The sequence below is a fragment of the Salmo trutta genome, chromosome 19 (genome assembly GCF_901001165.1).
Source record: "Salmo trutta chromosome 19, fSalTru1.1, whole genome shotgun sequence".
In the NCBI taxonomy this organism is placed as follows: Eukaryota; Metazoa; Chordata; class Actinopteri; order Salmoniformes; family Salmonidae; genus Salmo; species Salmo trutta.
The window spans coordinates 14,350,955-14,377,974 of NC_042975.1; the positions used below are offsets into that span (position 1 = coordinate 14,350,955).

A 27,020-nucleotide genomic window follows, 5' to 3' on the forward strand; every position below is an offset into this window, starting at 1 on the left:
AGCCCTTTTCATTATTTGGTCTACAACACATTTTGAGTATGTAATTGTAAAATAGGGACTTGTAGCAGTCGTAAGGGCATGAAATCAGCAGAAGGCAAGGCAGGTTGACATGCTCAGAGTGTAGATTTATTTACAGGTCTTGGTGATCCAATGGTGAAAGCACTATATCATACAAAATATAGATTTACCAAATATACACAGGTAATAGCCTCTGTATCAGGCTTAACCTGTCCTATCTAAACAGACACAGGTAGAGGGCAAGACCACACAGCCTCCCCTTGAGAAACTAACTCAAAACAGGAGCTCAAACAGGTACATAAGCACTTGGCCCCTCCCAGGACCATACAATCACCAAATTGGCAATTACATCCAATAAACTGGTTCTACAATGTAAAAGGCAATTTCCACATCCATCACATTAGTACATTGTTCTTCATCAGACTTAATGATTAATAATGCTATTTCCTCACCATTCATACATGGAACGATAATTTGATCTTATTCAACGTGCTGACTCCAAGCGTGGCGTACAGGCCACGTCGCCTATTTCTATGATCACTGAGGTGCGCGCTCCTATTACGCACAAGCAGAATGACAGACATACAGTGCCTTCAGAAAGTATTCAGACCCCTTGACTTTTTCCACATTTGGTTACATTACAGCCTTATACTACAATTGATTTAATAAACATTTTACATTATCAATCTACACACAATACCCCATAATGACAAAGCAAAAACAGGTTTTTAGAATTTTTTACTAATAAAAAATAATAGTAAATAAGCATTCAGACTCTTTGCTATGAGACTTGAATTTGAGCTCAGGTGCATCCTGTTTCCATTAATCATCCTTGAAATGTTTCTAAACTTGATTGGAGTCCACCTGTGGTAAATTCAATTGATTGGACATGATTTGGAAAGGCACACACCTGTCTATATAAGGTCCCACAGTTGACAGTGCATGTCAGAGCAAAAACCAAGCCATGAGGTCAAAGGAATTGTCCAAAGAGCTCCGAGACAGGATTGTGTCGAGGCACAGATCTGGAGATCACCTGTGTTGATTGACATTTTGCTGGTCCAATCAGTGGGCTAAGTGTGCATTTCACTAGCCAATCTGTTGCATGTTTTTTTTGCAAAGCCGATGCTACGGGGAGAGTAATCCACAGACTGTGCCACAAAATGAGTGACAAAACGTTACAAAACCTGGCCACATCATTTGAAGTCGCTCAGTCTCAAGTCGGTCGACTCTTGAGGCTCCAAGTCAACTCTAAAGTTATTTTATTTTCTGTTTTGTCTCAAGTCATCAAGTTTGTCAGACTCGAGTCCAAGTCATGTGACTCGAGTTCACAACTCTATTACATGGAGTGGACTAACTGAAGAGGAACTTTCATGGCCAACCCCCAGCATCCATGACAACTTGGTACCCAACCATCTCATCTCCACAGTCTAGTCTAACCCACCAAGCGCAGTCTACTCGGACTCTCCACACTGAGTTGACGTCTACTTCTGATACATATGGGAAAGTCCCGAACTACTGGCTGTCTTGTCAGTCTGAACAGTACAGTGCTTTATTTTTTAGAGCCTGGCTGATATTTTCCCTGACATTTATTTTTGCCATAGTCCTGAGCCGAACCTGCCATTCCTGCAGTAAAGCCCAGGCGACAGACAGCGGCAGCGCCCTTTATTTCGACTAAGTGTCTCATCGCTCTGGGTCCCATTGTGTGTTTCAATACCAGACGGTCAGCCTGTTCAGTGGAACCTACCGCTCCTCAGTGGCTTGTGCCTTCCTCCGTCCGTCAGCCTCAGGCTGCATCCCAAATGGTACTATTCCTTACATTCCCTGCACCCTATTCCTTACATTCCCTGTCATTTGGGATGCTGCCTCACTCTCCCTCGTTCTTTCATTTTCTCTTGTCTTTCTGTGGCAGCTGAGCCGGCCTGTGACACAGCAGCGTGAGCAGCACCCACCACTGCTCATGTCACACACAGACCTCTCTGATATCAGGCTGCATGATGGGTGAAAACTCCACACAGACCTCTCTGATATCAGGCTGCATGATGGGTGAAAACTCCACACAGACCTCTCTGATATCAGGCTGCATGATGGGTGAAAACTCCACACAGACCTCTCTGATATCAGGCTGCATGATGGGTGAAAACTCCACACAGACCTCTCTGATATCAGGCTGCATGATGGGTGAAAAAAATGAGGCCGGCGAGGGACATCAATATTTATATCTGCGGGCCACTGTCTAATTTTGCAGTGTTGTATATATTCTTTCACCCCCTGCGAACGCGTGTCCGGGAATGCCAGGGTGGTCAGAAAAGCAAAACACTCAATTCACTTTGATAAGACAGTGAGACCGGGTGGAGACGTCATCGAACCAACACCTCCCTTGTCACGCAAAAACACACACGGCCAACCGTACAGTCTCCATACCCTTATACACCTACTGTGTGTGTGTGTGTGTGTGTGTGTGTGTGTGTGTGTGTGTGTGTGTGTGTGTGTGTGTGTGTGTGTGCGCGCGCGCGCGCGAGACTGCGTGTGTGCACAGCTTGTAAAGCAGCTCGTCCTCTCTGAACTTCCTGACCCTGTGTATGGACGACCCGTGTTGTCTCAAAACTACAGGACAGTCCCCACTTCTCAGGTTTGTGTGTGGTGTCTGTCTGTCGGCCCCGGCCTGCCTATACACACTAACTCAGTTACACGAGTCTTGTGAACGTTTTACGTACAGCTTTACGTACAGCTATGTCCTGAATATAAAATGGTACACTACTTTGCACGTCTTGTAAGGTTTAGGACTTTAAAAGCCTGTGTTACATACACTATGTTGTCTGTATGAGAGAACAGTTTAAAGAGAAAACATGCTGTTTTTGTTACACACATCTGACAAGTACTTTGAATTCTTGAAAACTGCATCATTTTCAGTTATACTGTGTCGTAGTGTAGCGTGGTTGGTTCTGCGTTGTGTAATTTCATGAGAACACTGCCACAACTGGAAGTCTGCTTGTTGGATTTTTATTTGCCCTGCGCACGAAGAGACAACGTACAAGATGTTAGCCCTTGGCGCAGTCACAGCTCTCAGGCACCTCACTAGCTGAAGGTCAGGCAAGAGAGAGCGACCAAAAAGAAATAACAGGTGCTGCGTGCACACATTCAGTGCACAACAGCACACAATACAATACAAGTAAAATGATATACAACATAATTCAGACAAAATAAGACTGCACACGAAGAGACAACGCACAATATGTTAGCCCTTGGCGCAGTCACAGCTCTCAGGCACCTGCGCGAGCACATGGAAACTCACTCAAACACTGTCCCAAGTACCCACAACTTACAATAGGTACCCACAACTTACAATAGGTACCCACAACTTACAATAGGTACCCACAATTTACAATAGGTACCCACAACTTACAATAGGTACCCTAGCTAGCGAGCTCGGTAAAACTTGTTAACATAAATATTTACATTGTACATATTGTAACAAAACTTATGCAACCATAACTGCACATTGTGTAACATTACCAAGGTTTTATATAGAAAAATAGCGGAGCCAAAGACAACATACCTCGCTAACTGAAGGTCAGGCAAGACAGAACAATAGAAGGGTATGGTAACACAGATACACCACAATGAACCAAACCAAAATATACAAAACTTTTACAATCAAGTGTATTTACAATATAGATATGAAAAAGTGTTTGCACACAAAAAATAACATTAGCTATGCAGCTGTAATTAAATAAAAAAACACACTGAATTATTATTATCAAATGATTAACATCCCCTCTTGACTTGGCCTATTTGAACTGGTCCTTGTGTGTAACTTGGTGCATAATCTCGGGGAACAACATCACACTGCTACAATACCATATCCATGTCTTCTCTAAGTCGATGCAACCAAACACGCTCCTCCATAACTTAACTGTTGTTATCGTGGCGACGTGTTGTTTACATCCCTGCATTGTCTCCCAGTCAGGTAGGATATCACGATACCCTCCGTCACACCACCTCTACTGACAGAGCAGCACACTGCAAACCCGCACATTAGTGGCCTTGGAGAGATAAGACCCTGTTAGCTTTTGTCTGCAATGTCAAGTGTTAGGTTTTAATGTCACGTGGCACAAGTACAGTGAAATGCCTTTCTTGCTAGCTCCAAACCCAACAATGCAGTAATCAATATCAATGTAGCACTAAAAATAGGGGTACTGGAGTGGTAGGGGTAGATATGTATAGGGGTAAGGTGACAGGGATACTGGAGTGGTAGGGGTAGATATGTATAGGGGTAAGGTGACAGGGATACTGGAGTGGTAGAGGTAGATATGTATAGGGGTAAGGTGACAGGGATACTGGAGTGGTAGAGGTAGATATGTATAGGGGTAAGGTGACAGGGATACTGGAGTGGTAGAGGTAGATATGTATAGGGTTAAGGTGACAGGGATACTGGAGTGGTAGAGGTAGATATGTATAGGGGTAAGGTGACAGGGATACTGGAGTGGTAGGGGTAGATATGTATAGGGGTAAGGTGACAGGGATACTGGAGTGGTAGAGGTAGATATGTATAGGGTTAAGGTGACAGGGATACTGGAGTGGTAGGGGTAGATATGTATAGGGGTAAAGTGACAGGGATACTGGAGTGGTAGAGGTAGATATGTATAGGGGTAAGGTGACAGGGATACTGGAGTGGTAGGGGTAGATATGTATAGGGGTAAGGTGACAGGGATACTGGAGTGGTAGAGGTAGATATGTATAGGGGTAAGGTGACAGGGATACTGGAGTGGTAAGGGTAGATATGTATAGGGGTAAGGTGACAGGGATACTGGAGTGGTAAGGGTAGATATGTATAGGGGTAAGGTGACAGGAATACTGGAGTGGTAGAGGTAGATTTGTATAGGGGTAAGGTGACAGGGATACTGGAGTGGTAAGGGTAGATATGTATAGGGGTAAGGTGACAGGGATACTGGAGTGGTAGGGGTAGATATGTATAGGGGTAAGGTGACAGGAATACTGGAGTGGTAGAGGTAGATTTGTATAGGGGTAAGGTGACAGGGATACTGGAGTGGTAAGGGTAGATATGTATAGGGGTAAGGTGACAGGGATACTGGAGTGGTAGGGGTCGATATGTATAGGGCTAAGGTGACAGGGATACTGGAGTGGTAGGGGTAGATATGTATAGGGTTAAGGTGACAGGGATACTGGAGTGGTAGGGGTAGATATGTATAGGGTTAAGGTGACAGGGATACTGGAGTGGTAGGGGTAGATATGTATAGGGTTAAGGTGACAGGGATACTGGAGTGGTAGAGGTAGATATGTATAGGGGTAAGGTGACAGGGATACTGGAGTGGTAAGGGTAGATATGTATAGGGGTAAGGTGACAGGGATACTGGAGTGGTAGAGGTAGATATGTATAGGGGTAAGGTGACAGGGATACTGGAGTGGTAGGGGTCGATATGTATAGGGTTAAGGTGACAGGGATACTGGAGTGGTAGGGGTAGATATGTATAGGGTTAAGGTGACAGGAATACTGGAGTGGTAGAGGTAGATATGTATAGGGGTAAGGTGACAGGGATACTGGAGTGGTAAGGGTAGATATGTATAGGGGTAAGGTGACAGGGATACTGGAGTGGTAAGGGTAGATATGTATAGGGTTAAGGTGACAGGGATACTGGAGTGGTAGAGGTAGATATGTATAGGGGTAAGGTGACAGGGATACTGGAGTGGTAAGGGTAGATATGTATAGGGGTAAGGTGACAGGGATACTGGAGTGGTAGGGGTAGATATGTATAGGGGTAAGGTGACAGGGATACTGGAGTGGTAGGGGTAGATATGTATAGGGTTAAGGTGACAGGGATACTGGAGTGGTAGAGGTAGATATGTATAGGGGTAAGGTGACAGGGATACTGGAGTGGTAGAGGTAGATATGTATAGGGGTAAGGTGACAGGAATACTGGAGTGGTAGAGGTAGATATGTATAGGGTTAAGGTGACAGGGATACTGGAGTGGTAGGGTTATATATGTATAGGGGTAAGGTGACAGGGATACTGGAGTGGTAGGGTTAGATATGTATAGGGGTAAGGTGACAGGGATACTGGAGTGGTAGGGGTAGATATGTATAGGGCTAAGGTGACAGGGATACTGGAGTGGTAGAGGTAGATATGTATAGGGTTAAGGTGACAGGGATACTGGAGTGGTAGGGTAATATATGTATAGGGCTAAGGTGACAGGGATACTGGAGTGGTAGAGGTAGATATGTATAGGGTTAAGGTGACAGGGATACTGGAGTGGTAGGGTTATATATGTATAGGGCTAAGGTGACAAGGCATCAAGATGTATGATAAACAGAATAGCAGCAGCGTAAATGATGATTCAAAGTGAGTGTGTGTGCGTGTGTAGAGTCAGTATAAAGGTGTGTGCATGATATGTGTGTGTGTTGGAGTGTCAGTGTGTGTGTGTCTCCTGTGCATATGCATAGAGATGGTGTAAAAATATAATACAAGGGTGAACTCAGTCTGTGTAGCCATTCTGTTTAGCAGTCTTATGGCTTGGGGCTAGAAGCTGTTCAGGAGCCTGTTGGCGTCAGACGGTACCGATTGCCTTGCGGAGCAGTGAGAACGGTCTGTGGCCTGGGTGGCTGGAGTCTAAAGATTTTCCGGGCCTTCCTTTCACACTGCCCGATATAGAGGTCCTGGATGGCTGTACGCACCACCCTCTGTAGCGCTATGCGATCAAGGGCGGTGCTGTTGCCAGCAGCTGCAGGTTGCCTTGTCAAATCAAATGATCAAATAACATTATAATTGTCACATGCTTCTTAAACAACAGGTGTAGGGAGACTAACAGTGAAATGCTTACTGACGGGCCCTTCCCAACAATGCAGAATTAGAAATAATACAAAATAAATAATAATAATAGACAATTGTAATACAAGGAATAAATACACAATGAATGATGATGGCTTGGATATATACATGGGGTACCAAGTCTATGATAGCTTGGATAGCTTTTTGAGGATCTGAGGGCCCATGCCAAATCAGCCTCCTGATGGGGAGAGACGTTGTCGTGCCCTCTTCACGACTGTGTTGGTGTGTTTGGACCATGATAGGTCCTCATTGATGTGGACACCGAGGAACTTGAAGCTCTCGACCCGCTCCACTACAGCCCTGTCTGTGTGTATCTTCCAGGACCTAATCGTTGGATCACTGTCTGTATGTTCTGTATGAAGACAAGGTTTGGTTGAAGAAAAGGTGGGATAAATCATTTGGTTCCTGTGTGTAGAAATGGAGAGATCCAATGGTGGAGGAGATTTAAGAGTGTGATGCTGAGACAAGCTTCTGGGTAGACAGTCTTGCTTGGTTTGTTTGATGACACGGTTGCAACAGTTTCATATCTAATCTTCACTCATTTTGGATTAAGCTTAGAAAAGTCGCCTTACAAACATTGCTCCTAGCGTACCTACTACAGAAGTAGCGTCTGGAGAGTCTTCATCAAGGACTGTCAAAGTGTTAGCCACAAAAACCCTGCCTATTTGAACAACAGTATTGCTCCTTAGCACCATCCCAGCAATATGAGCAACTCTGTCATTGAAGCTATTATCATTCTTTTCTTATTGAGGGAGTCTATCTGACTGATCCTTTCCCTGATCACACCAGCCGCTCACTCACTCAGTCAGGTTCTGTTCAGTAAAACAGCTAACCACCCGATATGGATTTCCAAATATATTTCTCAAGCCTTCTCACTTACCCCCTGACTAGTGTGGCAATAAAAATGATAAATTCAACTTTAACACGTAGCTGTGTGAAGCCTCTCTCCTGCTGGAGTATTGCTAATTTTAGCCTGAGTAACTCCTCTCCTCTCTGGTGAAGGGAGTGTGGAGCAGAACCTTCTTGCTGTGTTCTCACAGTAGAGGATGCTAACAGGCTAATGGGCCTTGCACCCACTGCATGATAACAGGTTAATGGGCTGGGCTCTTACTGTGGAGGATGCTAATAGGCTAATGGACTATGCTTCCTCAGTGGAGGATGCTGACAGCTAGCCGCCACCCGCTAGCTGTCTATAGCATATTGGACTGTTAACTGAATAGATCCATCGGCCAATTTCTTGGGCCTCTATACCTATTTTGCCAATTGGACTTGGACCCCTCTGCTGCTCGGAACCCTACTAATCCATCACGACTGGTCTATTGACGTCACCGCACGCGGAGGCTAAAACAGACTTTCCTCTGTCGCGAAGTCCCTCTAAGGCCCTTCTGCTAGCTTGCTAGCCCCGGCCTGCTAGCTATCTGAATCGCCGTGTCTCCAGCCAGCCCAACCACTCACTGGACCCCTATGATCACTCGCCTATGCATGCCTCTCCCTAATATCAATATGCCTTGTCCATTACTGTCCTGGTTAGTGATTACTGTCTTATTTCACTGTAGAGCCTCTAGCCCTGCTCAATATGCCTTAACCAACCATTTAGTTCCACCTCCCACATATGTGGTGACATCACCTGGTTTAAAAGTCTCTAGAGACAATATCTCTCTCATCATTACTCAATGCCTAGGTTTACATCCAATGTACTCACATCCTAACATACCTTTGTCTGTACATTATGACTTGAATCTATTCTATCGCGCCCAGAAACCTGCTCCTTTTACTCTCTGTTCCGAACGTACTAGACGACCAGTTCTGATAGCCTTTAGCCGTACCCTTATCCTACTCCTCCTCTGTTCCTCTGGTGATGTAGAGGTTAACCCAGGCCCTGCAGTGCCTAGCTCCACTCCTACTCCCGAGGTGCTCTCATTTGTTGACTTCTGTAACCGTAAAAGCCTTGGTTTCATGCATGTTAACATTAGAAGCCTCCTCCCTAAGTTTGTTTTATTCATTGCTTTAGCACACTGCCAAACCAGATGTCCTAGCCGTGTCTGAATCCTGGCTTAGGAAGACCACCAAAAACCCAGAAATTTCCATCCCTAACTATAACATTTTCTGCCAAGATAGAACTGCTGAAGGGGGCGGTGTTGCAATCTACTGCAGAGATAGCCTGCAGAGTTCTGTCCTACTATCCAGGTCTGTACCCAAACAATTCAAGCTTCTACTTTTAAAAATTCACCTTTCCAGAAACAAGTCTCTCACCGTTGCCGCTTGCTATAGACCACCCTCTGCCCCCAGCTGTGCCCGGGGCACCTTATGTGAATTGATTGCCCCCCATCTATCTTCAGAGCTCGTGCAGCTAGGTGACCTAAACTGGGACATGCTTAACACCCCGGCCATCCTACAATCTAAGCTAGATGCCCTCAATCTCAAACAAATTATCAATGAACCCACCAGGTACCACCCCAAATCCATAAACACGGGCACCCTCATAGATATAATCCTAACCAACTTGCCCTCCAAATACACCTCTGCTGTCTTCAACCAGGATCTCAGCGATCATTGCCTGCATCCGTAATGGGTCTGCGGTCAAACAACCACCCCTCATCACTGTCAAACGCTCCCTAAAACACTTGAGCGAGCAGGCCTTTCTAATCGACCTGGCCCGGGTATCCTGGAAGGATATTGACCTCATCCCGTCAGTAGAGGATGCCTGGTTATTCTTTAAAAGTGCCTTCCTCACCATCTTAACCTCTCTAGGGGGTTTGGGACACTACCGTCTCACCTGGCCAACATCCGGTGAAATTGCTATGAATATTTAACTTTCATAAAATCACAAGTGCAATACATCAAAATAAAGCTTATCTTGTTGTTAATACAGCCGCCATGTCAGATTTCAAAAATACTTTACGGCGAAAGCAAACCATGCGATTATCTGAGAACAGCGCCCAGCAGACAAATCATTACAAACAGTAACCAGCCAAGTAGAGGAGTAACAAAAGTCAGAAATGGCGATAAAATGTATCAATTACCTTTGATGATCTTCATATGGTTACACTCGCAAGACTCCCAGTTACCCAATAAATGTTCATTTTGTTAGCGCGTTTTGTTCAGTAATCCACTGTCTCAAACAACATCCAGTGAAATTGCAGAGTGTGAAACTCAACAAAACAGAAATTCTCATAATAAACATACAAAAGGTACAAGTGTTATACATCAGCTTAAAGATAAACTTCTTGTTAATCCAACCGCTGTGTCAGATTTCAAAAAGGCTTTACGGCGAAAGCAAACCGTGTGATTATCTGAGAACAGCGCCCAGCAGACAAATCATTGATGATCTTCATATGGTTGCACTCCCAAGACTCCATGTTACACAATGAATGTTTGTTTTGTTCGATAAAGTCCCTATTTATGTCCAAAAACCTCTTTTTTGTTGGTGTGTTTTGTTCAGTAATCCATTGGCACAAAGCGCAGTCACAGCAGGCAGACGAAAAATCTAAAAAGTACCATAAAAGTTCATAGAAACATGTCAAACGATGTTTATAATCAGTCCTCAGGTTGTTTTTGTCATAAATAATCAATCATATTTCAACCGGACAATAGCTTCGTCAATAGAAAAGGAAAAACAAGAAAGGCACGCTCCCGGTCATACGCAGGACTCATGTCTGGAAATTTCCACTGTCCTCTCATTGAAAGTGGTGTTTCTCCCTCATTTTTCAGAGTAAAAGCCTGAAACAATGCCTAAAGACTGGCCACATGTAGTGGAAGCCATAGGGATCGTGAACTGGGTCATAAGTCTTTGTATGGTGGATAGGCTTTCAATGGAAAAACAGCCATTTCAAAATAATAGCACTTCCTGGATGGATTTTCCTCAGGTTTTCGCCTGCCATATCAGTTCTGTTATACTCAGAGACATTATTTTAACAGTTTTGGAAACTTTAGAGTGTTTTCTATCGAAATTATATGCATATCCTATCTTCTGGGCCTGAGTAGCAGGCAGTTTACTTTTCAACAGGAGGTGAAAATAGTGCCCCCTACCCTAGTGGGGTTAAATAAGCATGCCCCATTCCAAAAAAATTGAACCAGGAACAGATATAGCCCTTGGTTCTCTCCAGACCTGACTGCCCTTGACCAGCACAAAAACATCCTGTGGCATTCTGCATTAGCATCGAATAGCCCCCATGATATGCAACTTTTCAGGGAAGTTAGGAACAAATATACACAGGCAGTTACAAAAGCTAAGGCTAGCTTTTTCAAGCAGAAATTTGCATCCTATAGCACAAACTCAAAAACATTCTGGGACACTGTAAAGTCCATGGAGAATAAGAGCACCTCCTCCCAGCTGCCCACTGCACTGAGGCTAGGAAACACGGTCACCACCGATAAATCCACTATAATTGAGAATTTCAATAAGCATTTTTCGATGGCTGGCCATGCTTTCCACCTGGCTACCCCTACCCCGATCAGCAGCCCTGCACCCCCCACAGCAACTCGCCCAAGCCTCCCCCATTTCTCCTTCACCAAAATCCAGATAGCTGATGTTCTGAAAGAGCTGCAAAATCAGGACCCCTACAAATCAGCCGGGCTAGACAATCTGGACCCTCTCTTTCTAAAATGATCTGCAGAAATTGTTGCTACCCCTATTACTAGCCTGTTCAACCTCTCTTTCGTATCGTCTGAGATTCCCAAAGATTGGAAAGCTGCCGCGGTCATCCCCCTCTTCAAAGGGGGAGACTCAAACTGCTACAGACCTATATCTATCCTACCCTGCCTTTCTAAGGTCTTTGGAAGCCAAGTTAACAAACAGATTACCGACCATTTCGAATCCCACCGTACCTTCTCCACTATGCAATCTGGTTTCCGAGCTGGTCATGGGTGCACCTCAGCCACGCTCAAGGTCCTAAACGATATCATAACCGCCATCGATAAGAGACATTACTGTGCAGCCGTATTCATCGACCTGGCCAAGGCTTTCGACTCTGTCAATCACCACATTCTTATCGGCAGACTCAACAGCCTTGGTTTCTCAAATGATTGCCTCGCCTGGTTCACCAACTACTTCTCTGATAGACTTCAGTGTGTCAAATCGGAGGGCCTGTTGTCCTGACCTCTGGCAGTCTCTATGGGGGTGCCACAGGGTTAAATTCTTGGGCCGACTCTCTTCTCTGTATACATCAATGATGTCGCTCTTGCTGCTGGTGATTCTCTGATCCAACTCTACGCAGACGACACCATTCTGTATACCTCTGGCCCTTCTTTGGACACTGTGTTAACTAACCTCCAGACGAGCTTCAATGCCATACAACTTTCCTTCCATGGCCTCCAACTGCCCGCAAGTAAATGCAAGTAAAACTAAATGCATGCTCTTCAACCGATCGCTGCCCGCACCTGCCCGCTCATCCATCATCACAACTCTGGACAGTTCTGACTTGTTCTGATATGTGGACAACTACAAATACCTAGGTGTCTGGTTAGACTGTAAACTCTCCTTCCAGACTCACATTAAACATCTACCATCAAAAATTAAATCTAGAATCAGCTTCCTATTTCGCAACAAAGCCTCCTTCACTCATGCTGCCAAACATACCCTCGTAAAACTGACCATCCTACCGATCCTCGACTTCGGCGATGTCATTTACAAATTAGCCTCCAACACTCTACTCAACAAATTGGATGCAGTCACAGTGCCATCCGTTTTGTCACCAAAGCCCCATACACTACCCACCACTGCGACCTGTACGCTCTCGTTGGCTGGCCCTCGCTTCATACTCGTTGCCAAACCCACTGGCTCCAGGTCATCTACAAGTCTCTGCTAGGTAAATCCCACCTTATCTCAGCTCACTGGTCACCATAGCAGCACCCACCCGTAGCACGCGCTCCAGCAGGTATATCTCACTGGTCACCCCCAAAGCAAATTCCCCCTTTAGCCGCCTCTCCTTCCAGTTCTCTGCTGCCAATGACTGGAACGAACTGCAAAAATCACTGAAGCTGGAGACTCATATCTCCCTCACTAACTTTAAGCACCAGCTGTCAGAGCAGCTCACAGATCACTGCACCTGTACATAGCCCATCTGTAAATAGCCCATCCAACTACCTCATCCTCATACTGTATTTATGTATTTATCTTGCTCCTTTGCACCCCAGTATCTCTACTTGCACATTCATGTTCTGCATATCTACCATTCTAGTGTTTAATTGCTATATTGTAATTACTTCACCACCGTGGCCTATTTATTGCCTTACCTCCCTCATCCTACCTCATTTGCACACACTGTATATAGACTTTTTCTACTGTATTATTGTCTGTATGTTTGTTTATTCCATGTTTAACTCTGTGTTGTTGTATGTGTCGAACTGCTTTGCTTTATCTTGGCCAGGTCGCAGTTGTAAATGAGCCTACCTGGTTAAATAAAGGTGTTTTTTTTGTTTTATTTTAAATAGCAGGCTAGTGGGCTGTGCGCCTACAGTGAAGGATGCTAACAGGCTAGTGGGCTGTGCGCCTACAGTGAAGGATGCTAACAGGCTAATGGGCCTGGGTTTGCCAATCAATCAATGGAATGGAGTTTTCATAGCACATTCCAGCGCCTTAGATCCAAACTTAAGTCTTTGCCTCTATCTGTCAGTTACAGAAACCTGCCTACTGTCTGTCTGGTGAGGTGAGTAGAGCAGTACCTCTTTTGCTGTAACTGTCCATGTGGCTGGTGTTTAGTCCCCTACTCACAGTGTCTGATACTGACACACAGAAGCATGCACAACCTGACGCTCAGTTCTTCCTGAAAATGGGAGAAGATCCACAACTTCAATCTCCCACTCCTGTTTTTGTTTGCACACGCAAAGCATATTGCCTGAGTAACATTAACACTCCAATCCTCACAGAGACAGAGGCTTAACAAAACAGCTAGTTTCATAACCAGGGTTTTTAATCTGGACATATCTGCCGTGACACTGCTTTGCTCACTTTAATTAAATCCAAAGACAACCTTGGTGAGGCCTTAGAAAAACTGTCTGTGTTTGTGTCCCACATAGCACCCTATTCCCTATATAGTGCACTGTTCCCTATATATCGGTCCCTGGTCAAAAGTAGTGCCCTATAAAGGTGCTTGGGTGCCATTTGTGACGCTGTCTGTGTGAATAGGCTAACTGAACACAGCAGAATTGTCCTGCTGTTTACTAAAGCTCTGGAAGATCTCCAGACAGATAACGGCCCTTTGCGTCTATTCTGACACAGCAGTCAGAACATTCTGAGCTCTGATTGGACGAGGATGTCTCCCTGGACCCCCCCGGTTGACGAGGCTTGGGCATAGTGTCAGTGAGTGATTGACAGGAGCTAATAAATTCTCCTCCTGGCTAGGCTCTCTTCTGGGAGGACGAGGATTCTGGTAGGGAGGTTGTCCTCATGTCTGCAGCACAGCACGCCACAGAGCCGCCTTCACAAAGCCTCCTCACTCACTCTACCGTATCCAGCTGCCACAGTCTGGGCTGTCTCTGACCCACTTTTTATCTATCCTCCCTCCCTTGTTCCCTCTATCCCTCCCCTCCCCCTCTCCTCCCCTGTGTCTTTTGATATGTGGAGCTTTGGTTTCTCTCTCTCTCAATTCAAGGGTTTTATTGGCATGGGAAACATATGTTAACATCGCCAAAGCAAGTGAAGTAGATAATAAACAAAAGTGAAATAAACAATTCAAATTTACAGTAAACATTACACTCACAGAAGTTCCAAAAGAATAAAGACATTTCAGATGTCCTATTTTGTCTATATACCGTGTTGTAACAATGTGCAAATAGTCTCTCTCTTTCTCTCTCTCTGTGTCTATCTGTCTCTGTGTTTATCTGTCTAATCCCGAGAGCCATGTTGTGATGCTGGACTCTTTCCTGTGTCTGCTTAGTAATCAGGATAAATAGCACAATGGAGTTGGTTAAATCAGATCATGTTATTGTTCAGAGCTTAGATTTCATATGAAAGTCAGATAGCGTCTTATCATTGGACCTCAATGGATAATTAAGTTCCCTGTAGCTCAGTTGGTAGAGCATGGTGTTTGCAGAGCATGGTGTTTGCAATGCATGGTGTTTGCAATGCCAGGATTGTGGTTTCGATTCCCATGGGGGGCCAGTACGAAAAAAAAAGAAAAAAAGAATTGAATGAAATGTATGCATTCACTACTGTAAGTCGCTCTGGATAAGAGTATCTGCTAAATGACTAAAAATGTAAATGTAAAAAAATGAAGTTATCCACATTCACCTACAGTACTGACTCTGCTCTTACCCTTTTCACACATTTCTCTGAGGGGATATCTTACACTGACTCATTAAAGTTGTCTCTGCTATATCCATGGAGTCTGTCGGATATGTTTTTAACTGTTTGAGTATTCACAGATTTTTTTTTGAGTACTCAAAAACCAAAAATCTATTTTTAGAATACAAGGCCCGCACTGGAAAAACAATATGTGAGCATTAATCTATATGCAAACAAATCACAACAATGCCTAATTTATCATAACCATTACAGATAATAAATCCTAATTGCTAAATTGTTCCATATATATGTGCGTGCGTGCGTGCGTGCGTGCGTGCGTGCGTATGTATCTATATATGTATATATTTAAAAATATATATATTTTTATTTAACCTTCATTTAACTAGGCTAGTCAGTTGAGAACAAATTCTTCTTTACAATGACAGCCTAGGAACAGTGGGTTAACTGCCTTGTTCAGGGTCAGAACAACAGATTACCTTGTCAGTTTGGGGATTTGATCTAGCAACCTTCCGGTTACTAGTCCAACACTCTAATCACTAGACTACCTGCTGCCCCATGTGACTGTGTACATATATATGTACACAGTCAATAAAAAAGTGAGTGCCATTTAAGATTCATTTCTTGAAACAGTAATATCAACTGGTTATATTATATCGTGGAACACAATCTTCCAAAAGGTAGTAACCTCAGCAGTGGAGCTTGCTTGTAGAAGCCTATAGCTGTGCAATAGCATAGCCTTGTTTTGTTAATTTATCAGACAAGACGCCTTTATTTCCCGAGCCATTAACACAGTTAAAACACCTATTTAATTGTAAAAAAAAAAGACACAAAAAAACAAACATAATATGACAGAATAAAATGGAACAGAATATTTTTCAAATGAAAAAAGTTGCCAGTGTGAAGTGATGCGCATGTGTTGCCTGGAACAGTTCTTCTCAGACTGAACATTTGAAATGGGGCTTGAAAGACCATTTTTTCAGTGGTTTAATAGGCATTTATTTCTGTAGGCCTACGGTGAGCTTGTGTGCGCACTCAGCACGCGTGTGTTAAGGGAGCACTCGGAACGCAATTGAGTGAATGAGATTTGGCGGGGAGAATGGTGTGATGCAAGGCTTGTTTTTTGTTGTGCCCCACAAAGCACATTCCACCAAATAGTTTTACATTTTTATTTTTTATTTTTTATTATCTCTGGTTAAAGGTGGATCTTTGACGTCCATTCGAGGATTCTATTACTCATACCCATCCCTAGTACTATCCCTGGTTACTCAGAGAGTCAGAGCTGAGGGCTGCACCCTATTCCCTACATAGTGCACTAATAATGACCAGAGCCCTATATATTATACTACTATATAGTGCACTATACAGGGAGCCATTTGGGAAACATTTGGGTCATAATACCCTGTCCCTCTGGGGCTCTGGCCAACCCCTCTAGTTCATGTGGCTGTTACTCCAGGATCAGGGGTAGCGTCGTCTCTGGCGCGTGCCGTGCCCTTTAAGCCCGGGGCCAACTGCATTTCCAAAGCGCGTTCCATACCTGGTCGTCAGGGGAGTGGCATCGGTGCTCTGATAGTGGGCACGCAGACCTGTTCACCAGAGCATCTGGTGTCATCAGGCCTTAATTAAATCAACAGGTGTATGGCAGGAGAGGAGAGGGCCTTGTTTAGCCCACTTGAGAGAGAGGCCCTGCTTAGCAGTTATCTGTGCTCTGATCCAGGGACAGAAATGTCAGGAGGAAGAGGATAGTCTGTATGGGAGAGAGGTTTATAGGTGTCCTAAAAGGCACCCTCTTCCCTACATAGTGCACTATAAAAGGAATAGAGTCCTATATATTAGGGAGGGAGGGAGGGAGGGAGGGAGGTGAATGTCTGCCCTCCTCTTATCCCCGTTCCTCTCTGTGTTGCTTAGGGGCAGAGAGGTATTTGTGTTGAGAACAGTTTCCCCCCCACCACTCATAATCAAACACAGATACTGAACGTTGTGTCCCACATTGTGTCTATTTTTATCCTACTTGGAAGTAATGGAATACTGGCCACTCAATAAACAACCGAGCAGAGAGAGATATCAAACATTAAGCCTGTGGTTTTCTCCTCCCACACAGCGGTAGTGTGTCGGCCATATCTCCTCTGTTAACCATTTGTTAATGTACTTTTCCCATCAGCTGAATACATTGGGACACAATTACGGTTTTGTTCCTGGTGGGGCTAAACATTGCAGGGGGAGGAGAACAACCATGCTTGTTCTGTCTCTATATCTGTGTGTGTGTGTGTGTGTGTGTGTGTGTGTGTGTGTGTGTGTGTGTGTGTGTGTGTGTGTGTGTGTGTGTGTGTGTGTGTGTGTGTGTGTGTGTGTGTCTGTATCTGTATCTCGGTGTGTGTTTTGTATGCGTGTGCTTGAGTTGTGTACGTGTGTGTGTTTGTCTTCATGCATGCTTACGTGCGTGTATTGTGTGGCGGGCGGCCAGACAGAGGGAACAAATCTGTCTTTGTTGACAGTCTGGGTGGCTCAGCTCTGCCATGCTGTACCATCTGAGTGACAGGATGGACACCTCACAACACAGACAGATCTGTCTGTCTGCCCGCCACACACATGCACGCAGACTCCTCTCCTCTGTCTATCTGTGTCTCTCTCTCTCCCCCCAGCCCCTCTTCCCATCATCACTATGACTAATCATTAGTCACACACTCTCAGGAACATTAATAAAGATGTCCACTGAGATATACTGGGGAGGAAAAACACACTCTCACACAGATGTGCTTTCACACAGGACACACTGGGGGCACTCAGACATGTGTGTATCCTGTCCCTGGCTGTGAGCCAGCCCCTGCCTGGTTTACTGGTAACTACTCACAGTGGATTGGCTATGGCCCAGACAGGCAGAGAGCTCCCTGGGAGGGAGCTAGTCGCTCCAACTCTCCACAACACACACACACACTGCTCCTCCACCAGCCACATTTTGTCCCACTGCCAACCCAGAGCCCCCAAAACACACATGAAAACATATGAAAGTGATTTGACAGTGTGTGTGTGGGGGGGGGGGCTTGGGAATGCTGCTGCTAAGATAATTAGGCTAGCTAGGAGTCTGGGCTTGCAGACTGGAGCTCCTACGCCTGGCTGCAGTCTAGTTGCACCTCTACCCCTAACCCTTTGGGAGGCTGAGACTGAATACAGAGAGAGTGGGAGGGAGGGAAGCTGGGTGGTTTTAATGGGGCATTTATCTCTGCTATAGATCCAGCCTGGTTATTATAATGGTTCAGAGGACTGTGTGTGTTCCTCTGTATGTCAGGTGAGGAACCTGGTTATTATCATGGTTCAGAGGACTGTGTGTGTTCCTCTGTATGTCAGGTGAGGAACCTGGTTATTATCATGGTTCAGAGGACTGTGTGTGTTCCTCTGTATGTCAGGTGAGGAACCTGGTTATTATCATGGTTCAGAGGACTGTGTGTGTTCCTCTGTATGTCAGGTGAGGAACCTGGTTATTATAATGGTTCAGTGGACTGTGTGTGTTCCTCTGTATGTCAGGTGAGGAACCTGGTTATTATAATGGTTCAGAGGACTGTGTGTGTTCCTCTGTATGTCAGGTGAGGAACCTGGTTATTATCATGGTTCAGAGGACTGTGTGTGTTCCTCTGTATGTCAGGTGAGGAACCTGGTTATTATAATGGTTCAGAGGACTGTGTGTGTTCCTCTGTATGTCAGGTGAGGAACCTGTGCTACATGGTGACGCGGCGGGAGAAGATGAAGACTTCTCTGTGTGACCTCCAGGAGAAGATCTTCCACCTGCAGATCCAGCTGCTGGAGGAGGACCTAGCTGGAGGTGAGTGGCATACACACACACACACACCACCCTAGTCTGTCCTGCTCTGGGTCTACAGGAAGGAAACCCCCCCCCCCCCAAAAAAAAAAAAAAAGATATAGATGTACTATTGTAAAGTGGTTGTTCCACTGGATATCATAAGGGGAATGCACCAATTTGTAAGTGGCTCTGGATAAGAGCGTCTGCTAAATGACGTAAATGTAAATGTAAGACTAGAATGTAGACTATCTCTATCCTCATAGGCCGAGAAAATGGCCCCCTATTCCTTTTCTAGTGCGCTACTTTTGACCAGGGCACCACAGGGAAAGGGTGGCATTTCAGACATACAGATAGTAAGCTCCTACTCTCCCTGACCCTGACCTCAGTACAGCCAAGCCGGTCATGTGAGTGGTACTGTTGTCATAGTAGTCCATGTCCTCAGTCTGTCCCCAGTACTGGACCCACAGTAAACACACTCACAGGCCTGACAGTCCTTACACTCTATTACACTGGCTGAAGTCAAGGGCTTAGGCTAGAGAGTACGAGGACTTCCCCTGTGTGTCTGTCAGTAGGAATGGGAAATGAGCCAGTCTGATACAGAATAACTAGCTAGGGCTCTCTGGAGGGAGGAACTAGAGTGTGTGTGTGTGTGTGTGGGGGGGGATTTATGTGCATAACATTTGAAAGAGGAGTAGGCTATGTTGGTTCAGGTGTGTGTTGGAGTGGGTCCTGTGTTTGTGTGGAAAAGGAAGGGTGTGTGTATGGGCGGTTGTGTGTGTGTGTGTGTGTGTGTGTGTGTGTGTGTGTGTGTGTGTGTGTGCACTTGTGCGTGTGTGTGTCGGTGTGTTGGCCCAGGGAGTTGTGTGAGTCTCCCAGGCCTGTACTAATTTGCAGTGTTCATCATTCCAGAGCCCCGAAAGCCCGCCGCTGTGTATTAAGACCTCCTGACTCGGCACTTTTCACTGCTATCAGGGGCCTGTGTTGGCCGCCCGGCTCTATGTAACCATAGCTATTCACACATGGAAATGAGGGGCCGAAACACACAGACAGCCCCGTGACAGAACACTGCTTCAGGGGATGCGTCGCAAATGACACCCTATTCCCTATGGGTCCTGGTCAAAAGCAGTGCACTATAAAGGGATTAAGGTGCAGTTTTGGACGGAGACAGGTCCTCTGTCTGCACCCTCAGATGGAGAAAGATGAGGCTGTCAGTATCATAATGACTGGATGACTTCTCTCTCATCCCTTTATTTCTCCCTACTCTCTCTCCGTCTTTCACTTTCCTTCTCTATCAATTGCTTTTTCGCTCTCTCTCTATCTCACCCACTTTCTCTCTCTCTCTCTCTCCATCCCCCCAATCTCTATATCTATCCCCATCCCCCTCTCTCGGTCTCTCCTTCTCTTTCTCTGCTGGGGCCTGGCTCTCATGTTAAACACACAGCCGTCTTCTTCTCAGAACTCACTTTCTTTACTGCTGCTAGCTCTACTGCTGCTAGCTCTACTGCTGCTAGCTTTACTGCTGCTAGCTTTACTGCTGCTAGCTCTACTGCTGCTAGCTCTACTGCTGCTAGCTCTACTGCTGCTAGCTCTACTGCTGCTAGCTTTACTGCTGCTAGCTTTACTGCTGCTAGCTTTACTGCTGCTAGCTCTACTGCTGCTAGCTCTACTGCTGCTAGCTCTACTGCTGCTAGCTTTACTGCTGCTAGCTCACAAAAAGCATCAGTTTGCTCGTCATATATTTTTTGTATTTTTTTATTTAACCAGGTAGGCCAGTTGAGAACAAGTTGTCATTTACAACTGCGACCTGGCCAAGATAAAGCAAAGCAGTGTGACAAAAACAACAACACAGAGTTACACATGGGATAAACAAACATACAGTCAATAACACAATAGAAAAATCTATGTACAGTGTGTGCAGATGTAGTAAGATTAGGGAGGTAAGGAAATAAATAGGCCATAGTGGCGAAATAATTACAATTTAGCATCAACACTGGAGTGCTAGATGTGCAGATGATGATGTGCAAGTAGAGATACTGGGGTGCAAAAGAGCAACAACAACAAAAAATAACAATATGGGGATGAGGTAGTTGGGTGGGCTTTTTACAGATGGCTGTGTACAGATGCAGTGATCGGTAAGCTGCTCTGACAGCTGATGCTTAAAGTTAGTGAGGGAGATATAAGTCTCCAGCTTCAGTGATTTTTGCAATTCGTTCCAGTCATTGGCAGCAGAGAACTGGAAGGAGGGGCGGTTAAAGGAGGTGTTGGCTTTGGGGGTGACCAGTGAGATATACCTGCTGGAGCGCGTGCTACAGGTGGGTACTGCTATGGTGACCAGTGATAAGATAAGGCGGGGCTTTACCTAGCAGAGACTTGTAGATGACCTGGAGCCAGTGGGTTTGGCAACGAGTATGAAGCGAGGGCCAGCCAACGAGAGCGTACAGGTCGCAGTGGTGGGTAGTATATGGGGCTTGCGGTTACCTCCTCCTGTCACTTGTGAATGATATATTATCACTTGTGAATGATGCCCAGCATAAGGCATGCCTTTTTTTTGTGACTATTTCTAATCATATTCGCACACCTCATGTAGCCTAGCCCATAGGCCTATATGTTTTGATAAGGTTTGTATCACAACTAAAGTGGCCAAAGAACTTCTTAAAAGGAAGCACATTAATCCGTTTTACAACGGGTGTAGAGTCTAACTGGCATACAGCGTATGCAGCGTGTGAGTTTGAAGTTGGGGGAAGATAATTTTCACCATAAAAATTCACCTTTATAATAAAAGCATTACATGCATAATCGCATTTGTGGTCACTTTTGATATTTGTGTTTTCCTGCTAATGGAACATTCGCGCTTAAAGCCTTTTGTACTACTGGGGATAGTAGATTGACGTAGGCAATTTTTTGGGCTGTTTGTTAGGCCTACTCATCATGTTGGCAGACAAAAAGTTAATGTGGACAGTTGTTCCAATATCTTCAATATGCACCTCAGAATTGGATAAGGACGCGCGCAGTTGTGTCCCCGATGTGTTTGTCTTCACTTGTAGCCTGTGAGAAAGACCCGATCACGTGATGGAGAGCCATGTGAGTGAGATGAGGTGCTTCGGAGCGGGCAGCATTTAGGGAGGAGGGTTCCAAAAGGCCTGGATTTTTTTAGGGTGCATTATGGCCACACAAAGGGGATGCCGCCGGGAAATTCGAGGCATTATCAAGTGCTTCTCAAATTGTGAATGAGAGACTGTCGAAGTGTGTACAGCCTGCGCAAAAAAGCAAAGCAGAACTTTTTTCAAATCATCATTAGTCTCATCATACAGCCTTACAATGTATTAAACATCAAAACATATAGCCCAACGTTTGTAGAACAACTAAAGTTACATTAATAACTCTAAATTAAGCATATAGGAGCACCTATTTCAACACAGAGTAGCCGCATGTGCACATTACCTCAAATAGTTAGGAGAAAGTATCCTTTCTATTTTATTCAGCTTTGTTCAAATGTATTCTTCATACTATAAAATAGTGTAAAATAATGCCATGGAATTCAAAGCAAATCTTGTCTGCTATATGTACTCGTGTAGCCCACAGACATGACATAGCCAGATCAGGACCAAACATAAGGACAACTCAGAGTATGCTATTCTGTTCTTCTGAAATAGAAAAAAAAAAATCATATCACATTTCTTTAGACTTGTCTGAAAGAATGGATTTATTGTGAAGGTGTAGGCTATATTACATGGATTTATTAGACTCTTTAAAATGTACATGTTCCAGAGTTCTGCATCAGTGTGTGGAAGCCAGGAGATGCTGAATGTGTTTATGTTAATTAACGGTCAATTACCGTGAGACCGACTTCGATTTCGTGACCGCCACAGTGTTAGTCATGTAGACCCCCCCCCCAGTCAAAGTAAGTGCACTATGTAGGGAATAGGATGCCAATATAGGACGCAGGCCATGTCTGGGTCTCAGCTCCCACAGTGAGAAAATACTGCTCTGTATCTGTCTGTCTAGTCCTTAGAGTAAAGCCACTCGAGTGAGTCACATGCTTTTAGGGCTGAACACAGCCATAGTTGAAGAGCAGCAGTCCCTGTAGGCACTGCAACTCAGGGAGGGCCCTGCCCATCTGCCTCTACAGCAGTGGGACACTGGGGCAAGCTCTGTTACATTACTTTACACATGCATTCTTCCCTCCTTCCTTCCTTGTAGTCATATGGGAATGGAATGGAACCCTGAAATATTCACTAATCCATTACGAAGGGTCCATTCCAATACCTATTACTACAAGGAGGAAAGGATACATGTGTAAGGTATTGGACAAGGAAGATCGGAAGAAGGGTGAGTTTTGAAAGTATTAGAACAGGGCCACATACTGCTGTCCTGAACTCACCCGTGTTCAGGTTATCACAGGAAGGAAGCCACAGCAGTGTAATTCTGTACGTATCAATGTAGTGAGAAGGTCCATCCTGTGTCTGTTTCTCTCAACCACAGCCCTACACTGCAGTTGATGGTGGCTTGTGTTTGGGATATCTGATCGTGTATCTCTCTGTGTGTGTGTCGAGAGGGAACTCTGGGGCTGAGGGAGCGTGAGAGGAAGTGTGAAAGAAAGAGAGGAAGTGTGAAAGAAAAAGGCTCTGTGGTGTCGGGCTAACGAGCGCAGGTAAGAAGTGGGACACTGTGCCTCACACACCGCAGCTGAGCGAGCCCAGGAAGAGAGGAAATGAGTCACACACTTCGAAAAGACGAATCCCTTTGCGAACCTGACGAGGCAATCAAATTGAAGAGAGCAGAGAAGGAGAAGTGACAGAGAGAGAGAGCAGAGAAGTGTGAGAGAGAGAGAGAGAGAGAGAGCAGAGAAGTGAGAGAGAGAGAGCAGAGAAGTGAGAGAGAGAGAGAGAGAGAGCAGAGAAGTGAGAGAGAGAGAGCAGAGAAGTGAGAGTGAGAGAGAGAGAGCAGAGAAGTGAGAGAGAGAGAGCAGAGAAGTGAGAGTGAGAGAGAGAGAGCAGAGAAGTGAGAGTGAGAGAGAGAGAGCAGAGAAGTGAGAGAGAGAGAGCAGAGAAGTGAGAGAGAGAGAGAGAGAGCAGAGAAGTGAGAGAGAGAGAGCAGAGAAGTGAGAGAGAGAGAGCAGAGAAGTGAGAGTGAGAGAGAGAGAGCAGAGAAGTGAGAGTGAGAGAGAGAGAGCAGAGAAGTGAGAGTGAGAGAGAGAGAGCAGAGAGAGAGTGAGAGAGAGAGAGCAGAGAAGTGAGAGTCGAGAGAGAGAAGCGAGAAGTGAGAGAGAGGAGAGCAGAGAAGTGGAAGAGAGAGAGAGCAGAGAAGTGAGAGAGATGAGAAGCAGAGAAGTGAGAGAGAGAGAGAGCAGAGAAGTGAGAGAGAGAGAGCAGAGAAGTGAGAGAGAGAGAGAGAGCAGAGAAGTGAGAGAGAGAGAGAGAGAGAGCAGAGAAGTGAGAGAGAGAGAGAGAGAGAGCAGAGAAGTGAGAGAGAGAGAGCAGAGAAGTGAGAGAGAGAGAGAGAGCAGAGAAGTGAGAGAGAGAGAGAGAGAGCAGAGAAGTGAGAGAGAGAGAGAGCAGAGAAGTGTGAGAGAGAGAGAGCAGAGAAGTGTGAGAGAGAGAGAGAGCAGAGAAGTGAGAGAGAGAGAGAGAGCAGAGAAGGAGAGAGAGAGAGAGAGCAGAGAAGTGAGAGAGAGAGAGAGAGAGAGCAGAGAGTGGAGAGAGAGAGAGCAGAGAAGTGTGAGAGAGAGAGAGAGCAGAGAAGTGAGAGAGAGAGAGAGCAGAGAAGTGAGGGAGAGAGAGAGAGAGCACAGAAGAAGTGAGAGAGAGAGCAGAGAAGGGACAGAAAGAGCAGAGAAGTGACAGAAAGAGAGAGCAGAGAAGTGACAGAGAGAGAGAGCAGAAAATAAGTGACAGAGAGAGCAGAGAAGGGACATAGAGAGAGCAGAGAAAAGGAAGAAGTGACAGAAAGAGAGGCAGAGAAAAGGAAGGAGAGAGAGAGAGAAATGCAACTGAACTGACAACAATATTTTCAAATGTCTCTCGAAGTTGGACTGTTGCAGAGAGGATGAGTTTTTCACACAAATAGCCAACGTATCACTCATTAATATATACTCTATCCTATTCACAGTCACACACAAACACTTACCCACACTGTGTTCAGGCACACACCCACACAACAGATTTTTAAAACAACATGGACAGACGGTATACACACACCATGGGTAGCCTCAGTGTGAAACACAACCCACCGGGAGGACACAGTGAGGTACCACTCAGGTCCTCTCATGCATGTCCTGCTCCTTCATGTTAGGGGAAGCGTGAGGGAAGGAGGCCAGTGGTAGCTCCACACAGTACAGTACACCCCAGTGCCCCCACACTTCAGCCTCTATTAAAACCAACATGAGAGGAAGCCTGGCGTGCACGCCACCCGCTCCACTAAGCAGCGGGAGCGTGGTAAACCATGTCCCCCAACAATAAGGGCCTTCATGGAGGGGGGAGCCGCCAACCGCACAGCTGTAAACGCTGACTGAAGCCCCTCTGCGTTGTGGGACGGTTTCTCAGCAGGGTGCGCATGCTACGTTTCTCTCTCTCTCTCTCTGTGTGTGTGTGTGTGTGTGTGTGTGTGTGTGTGTGTGTGTGTGTGTGTGTGTGTGTGTGTGTGTGTGTGTGTGTGTGTGTGTGTGTGTGTGTGTGTGTGTGTGTGTGTGTGTCCAAGTAGATGTTAGTGCCGTTGTATATTTACTGAAAGTGTGCTTCTGTGTGAGCGTGCATCCGTACGTGTGAATACTTGCGAGTGTGTGTTGGTGTGTTTTCGGTGTCTACACACGAACTGGGATTAGAGATATTGAAGTTGTTGACTGTGAGGGATTTATTGGGTTTACTCAACCTGCCCACCAGGGAAACCACACACACACTTCCCCCTTGCGGTGGTAGGACTGGTTCTGTTAAGTGAGGATGGTTTGTCATTTTGGTCTGTCAGGTTATGGGATGTTTCTCATTTTGTTCTGTTAAGTGAGGATGGTTTGTCATTTTGGTCTGTCAGGTTATGGGATGTTTCTCATTTTGTTCTGTCAGGTTATGGGATGTTTCTCATTTTGGTCTGCAGGTTATGGGATGTTTCTCATTTTGGTCTGTCAGGTTATGGGATGTTTCTCATTTTGGTCTACAGGTTATGGGATGTTTCTCATTTTGGTCTGTCAGGTTATGGGACGTTTCTCATTTTGGTCTGTCAGATTATGGGATGTTTCTCATTTTGGTCTGTCAGGTTATGGGATGTTTCTCATTTTGTTCTGTCAGGTTATGGGATGTTTCTCATTTTGGTCTGTCAGGTTATGGGATGTTTCTCATTTTGGTCTACAGGTTATGGGATGTTTCTCATTTTGGTCTGTCAGGTTATGGGACGTTTCCCATTTTGGTCTGTCAGATTATGGGATGTTTCTCATTTTGGTCTGTCAGGTTATGGGATGTTTCTCATTTTGGTCTGGTAGGTTATGGGATGTTTCTCATTTTGGTCTGTCAGGTTATGGGACGTTTCTCATTTTGGTCTGTCAGATTATGGGATGTTTCTCATTTTGGTCTGTCAGGTTATGGGATGTTTCTCATTTTGGTCTACAGGTTATGGGATGTTTCTCATTTTGGTCTGTCAGGTTATGGGATGTTTCATTTTGTTCTGTCAGGTTATGGGATGTTTCTCATTTTGGTCTGTCAGGTTATGGGATGTTTCTCATTTTGGTCTACAGGTTATGGGATGTTTCTCATTTTGGTCTGTCAAGTTATGGGACGTTTCTCATTTTGGTCTGTCAGATTATGGGATGTTTCTCATTTTGGTCTGTCAGGTTATGGGATGTTTCTCATTTTGTTCTGTCAGGTTATGGGATGTTTCTCATTTTGGTCTGTCAGGTTATGGGATGTTTCTCATTTTGGTCTACAGGTTATGGGATGTTTCTCATTTTGGTCTGCAGGTTATGGGATGTTTCTCATTTTGGTCTGGTAGGTTATGGGATGTTTCTCATTTTGGTCTGTCAGGTTATGTGATGTTTCTCATTTTGGTCTGTCAGGTTATGGGATGTTTCTCATTTTGGTCTGTCAGGTTATGGGATGTTTCTCATTTTGGTCTACAGGTTATGGGATGTTTCTCA

At 45.2% G+C, this 27,020-nt stretch overlaps 1 protein-coding gene across 5 annotated transcripts in view; it reads left to right on the forward strand.

The window, feature by feature from the left end:
- Nucleotides 1–27,020, forward strand: part of LOC115154029 (protein Jade-1) — a 221,316-nt gene that overhangs the window by 158,493 nt on the left and 35,803 nt on the right. For all 5 annotated transcript variants that reach the window (XM_029699806.1, XM_029699805.1, XM_029699807.1 and 2 more), the window contains one exon: nt 18,805–18,922. In XM_029699806.1, the coding sequence (XP_029555666.1) occupies nt 18,805–18,922 (118 nt within the window). The remainder of the gene's footprint in view (nt 1–18,804; nt 18,923–27,020) is intronic.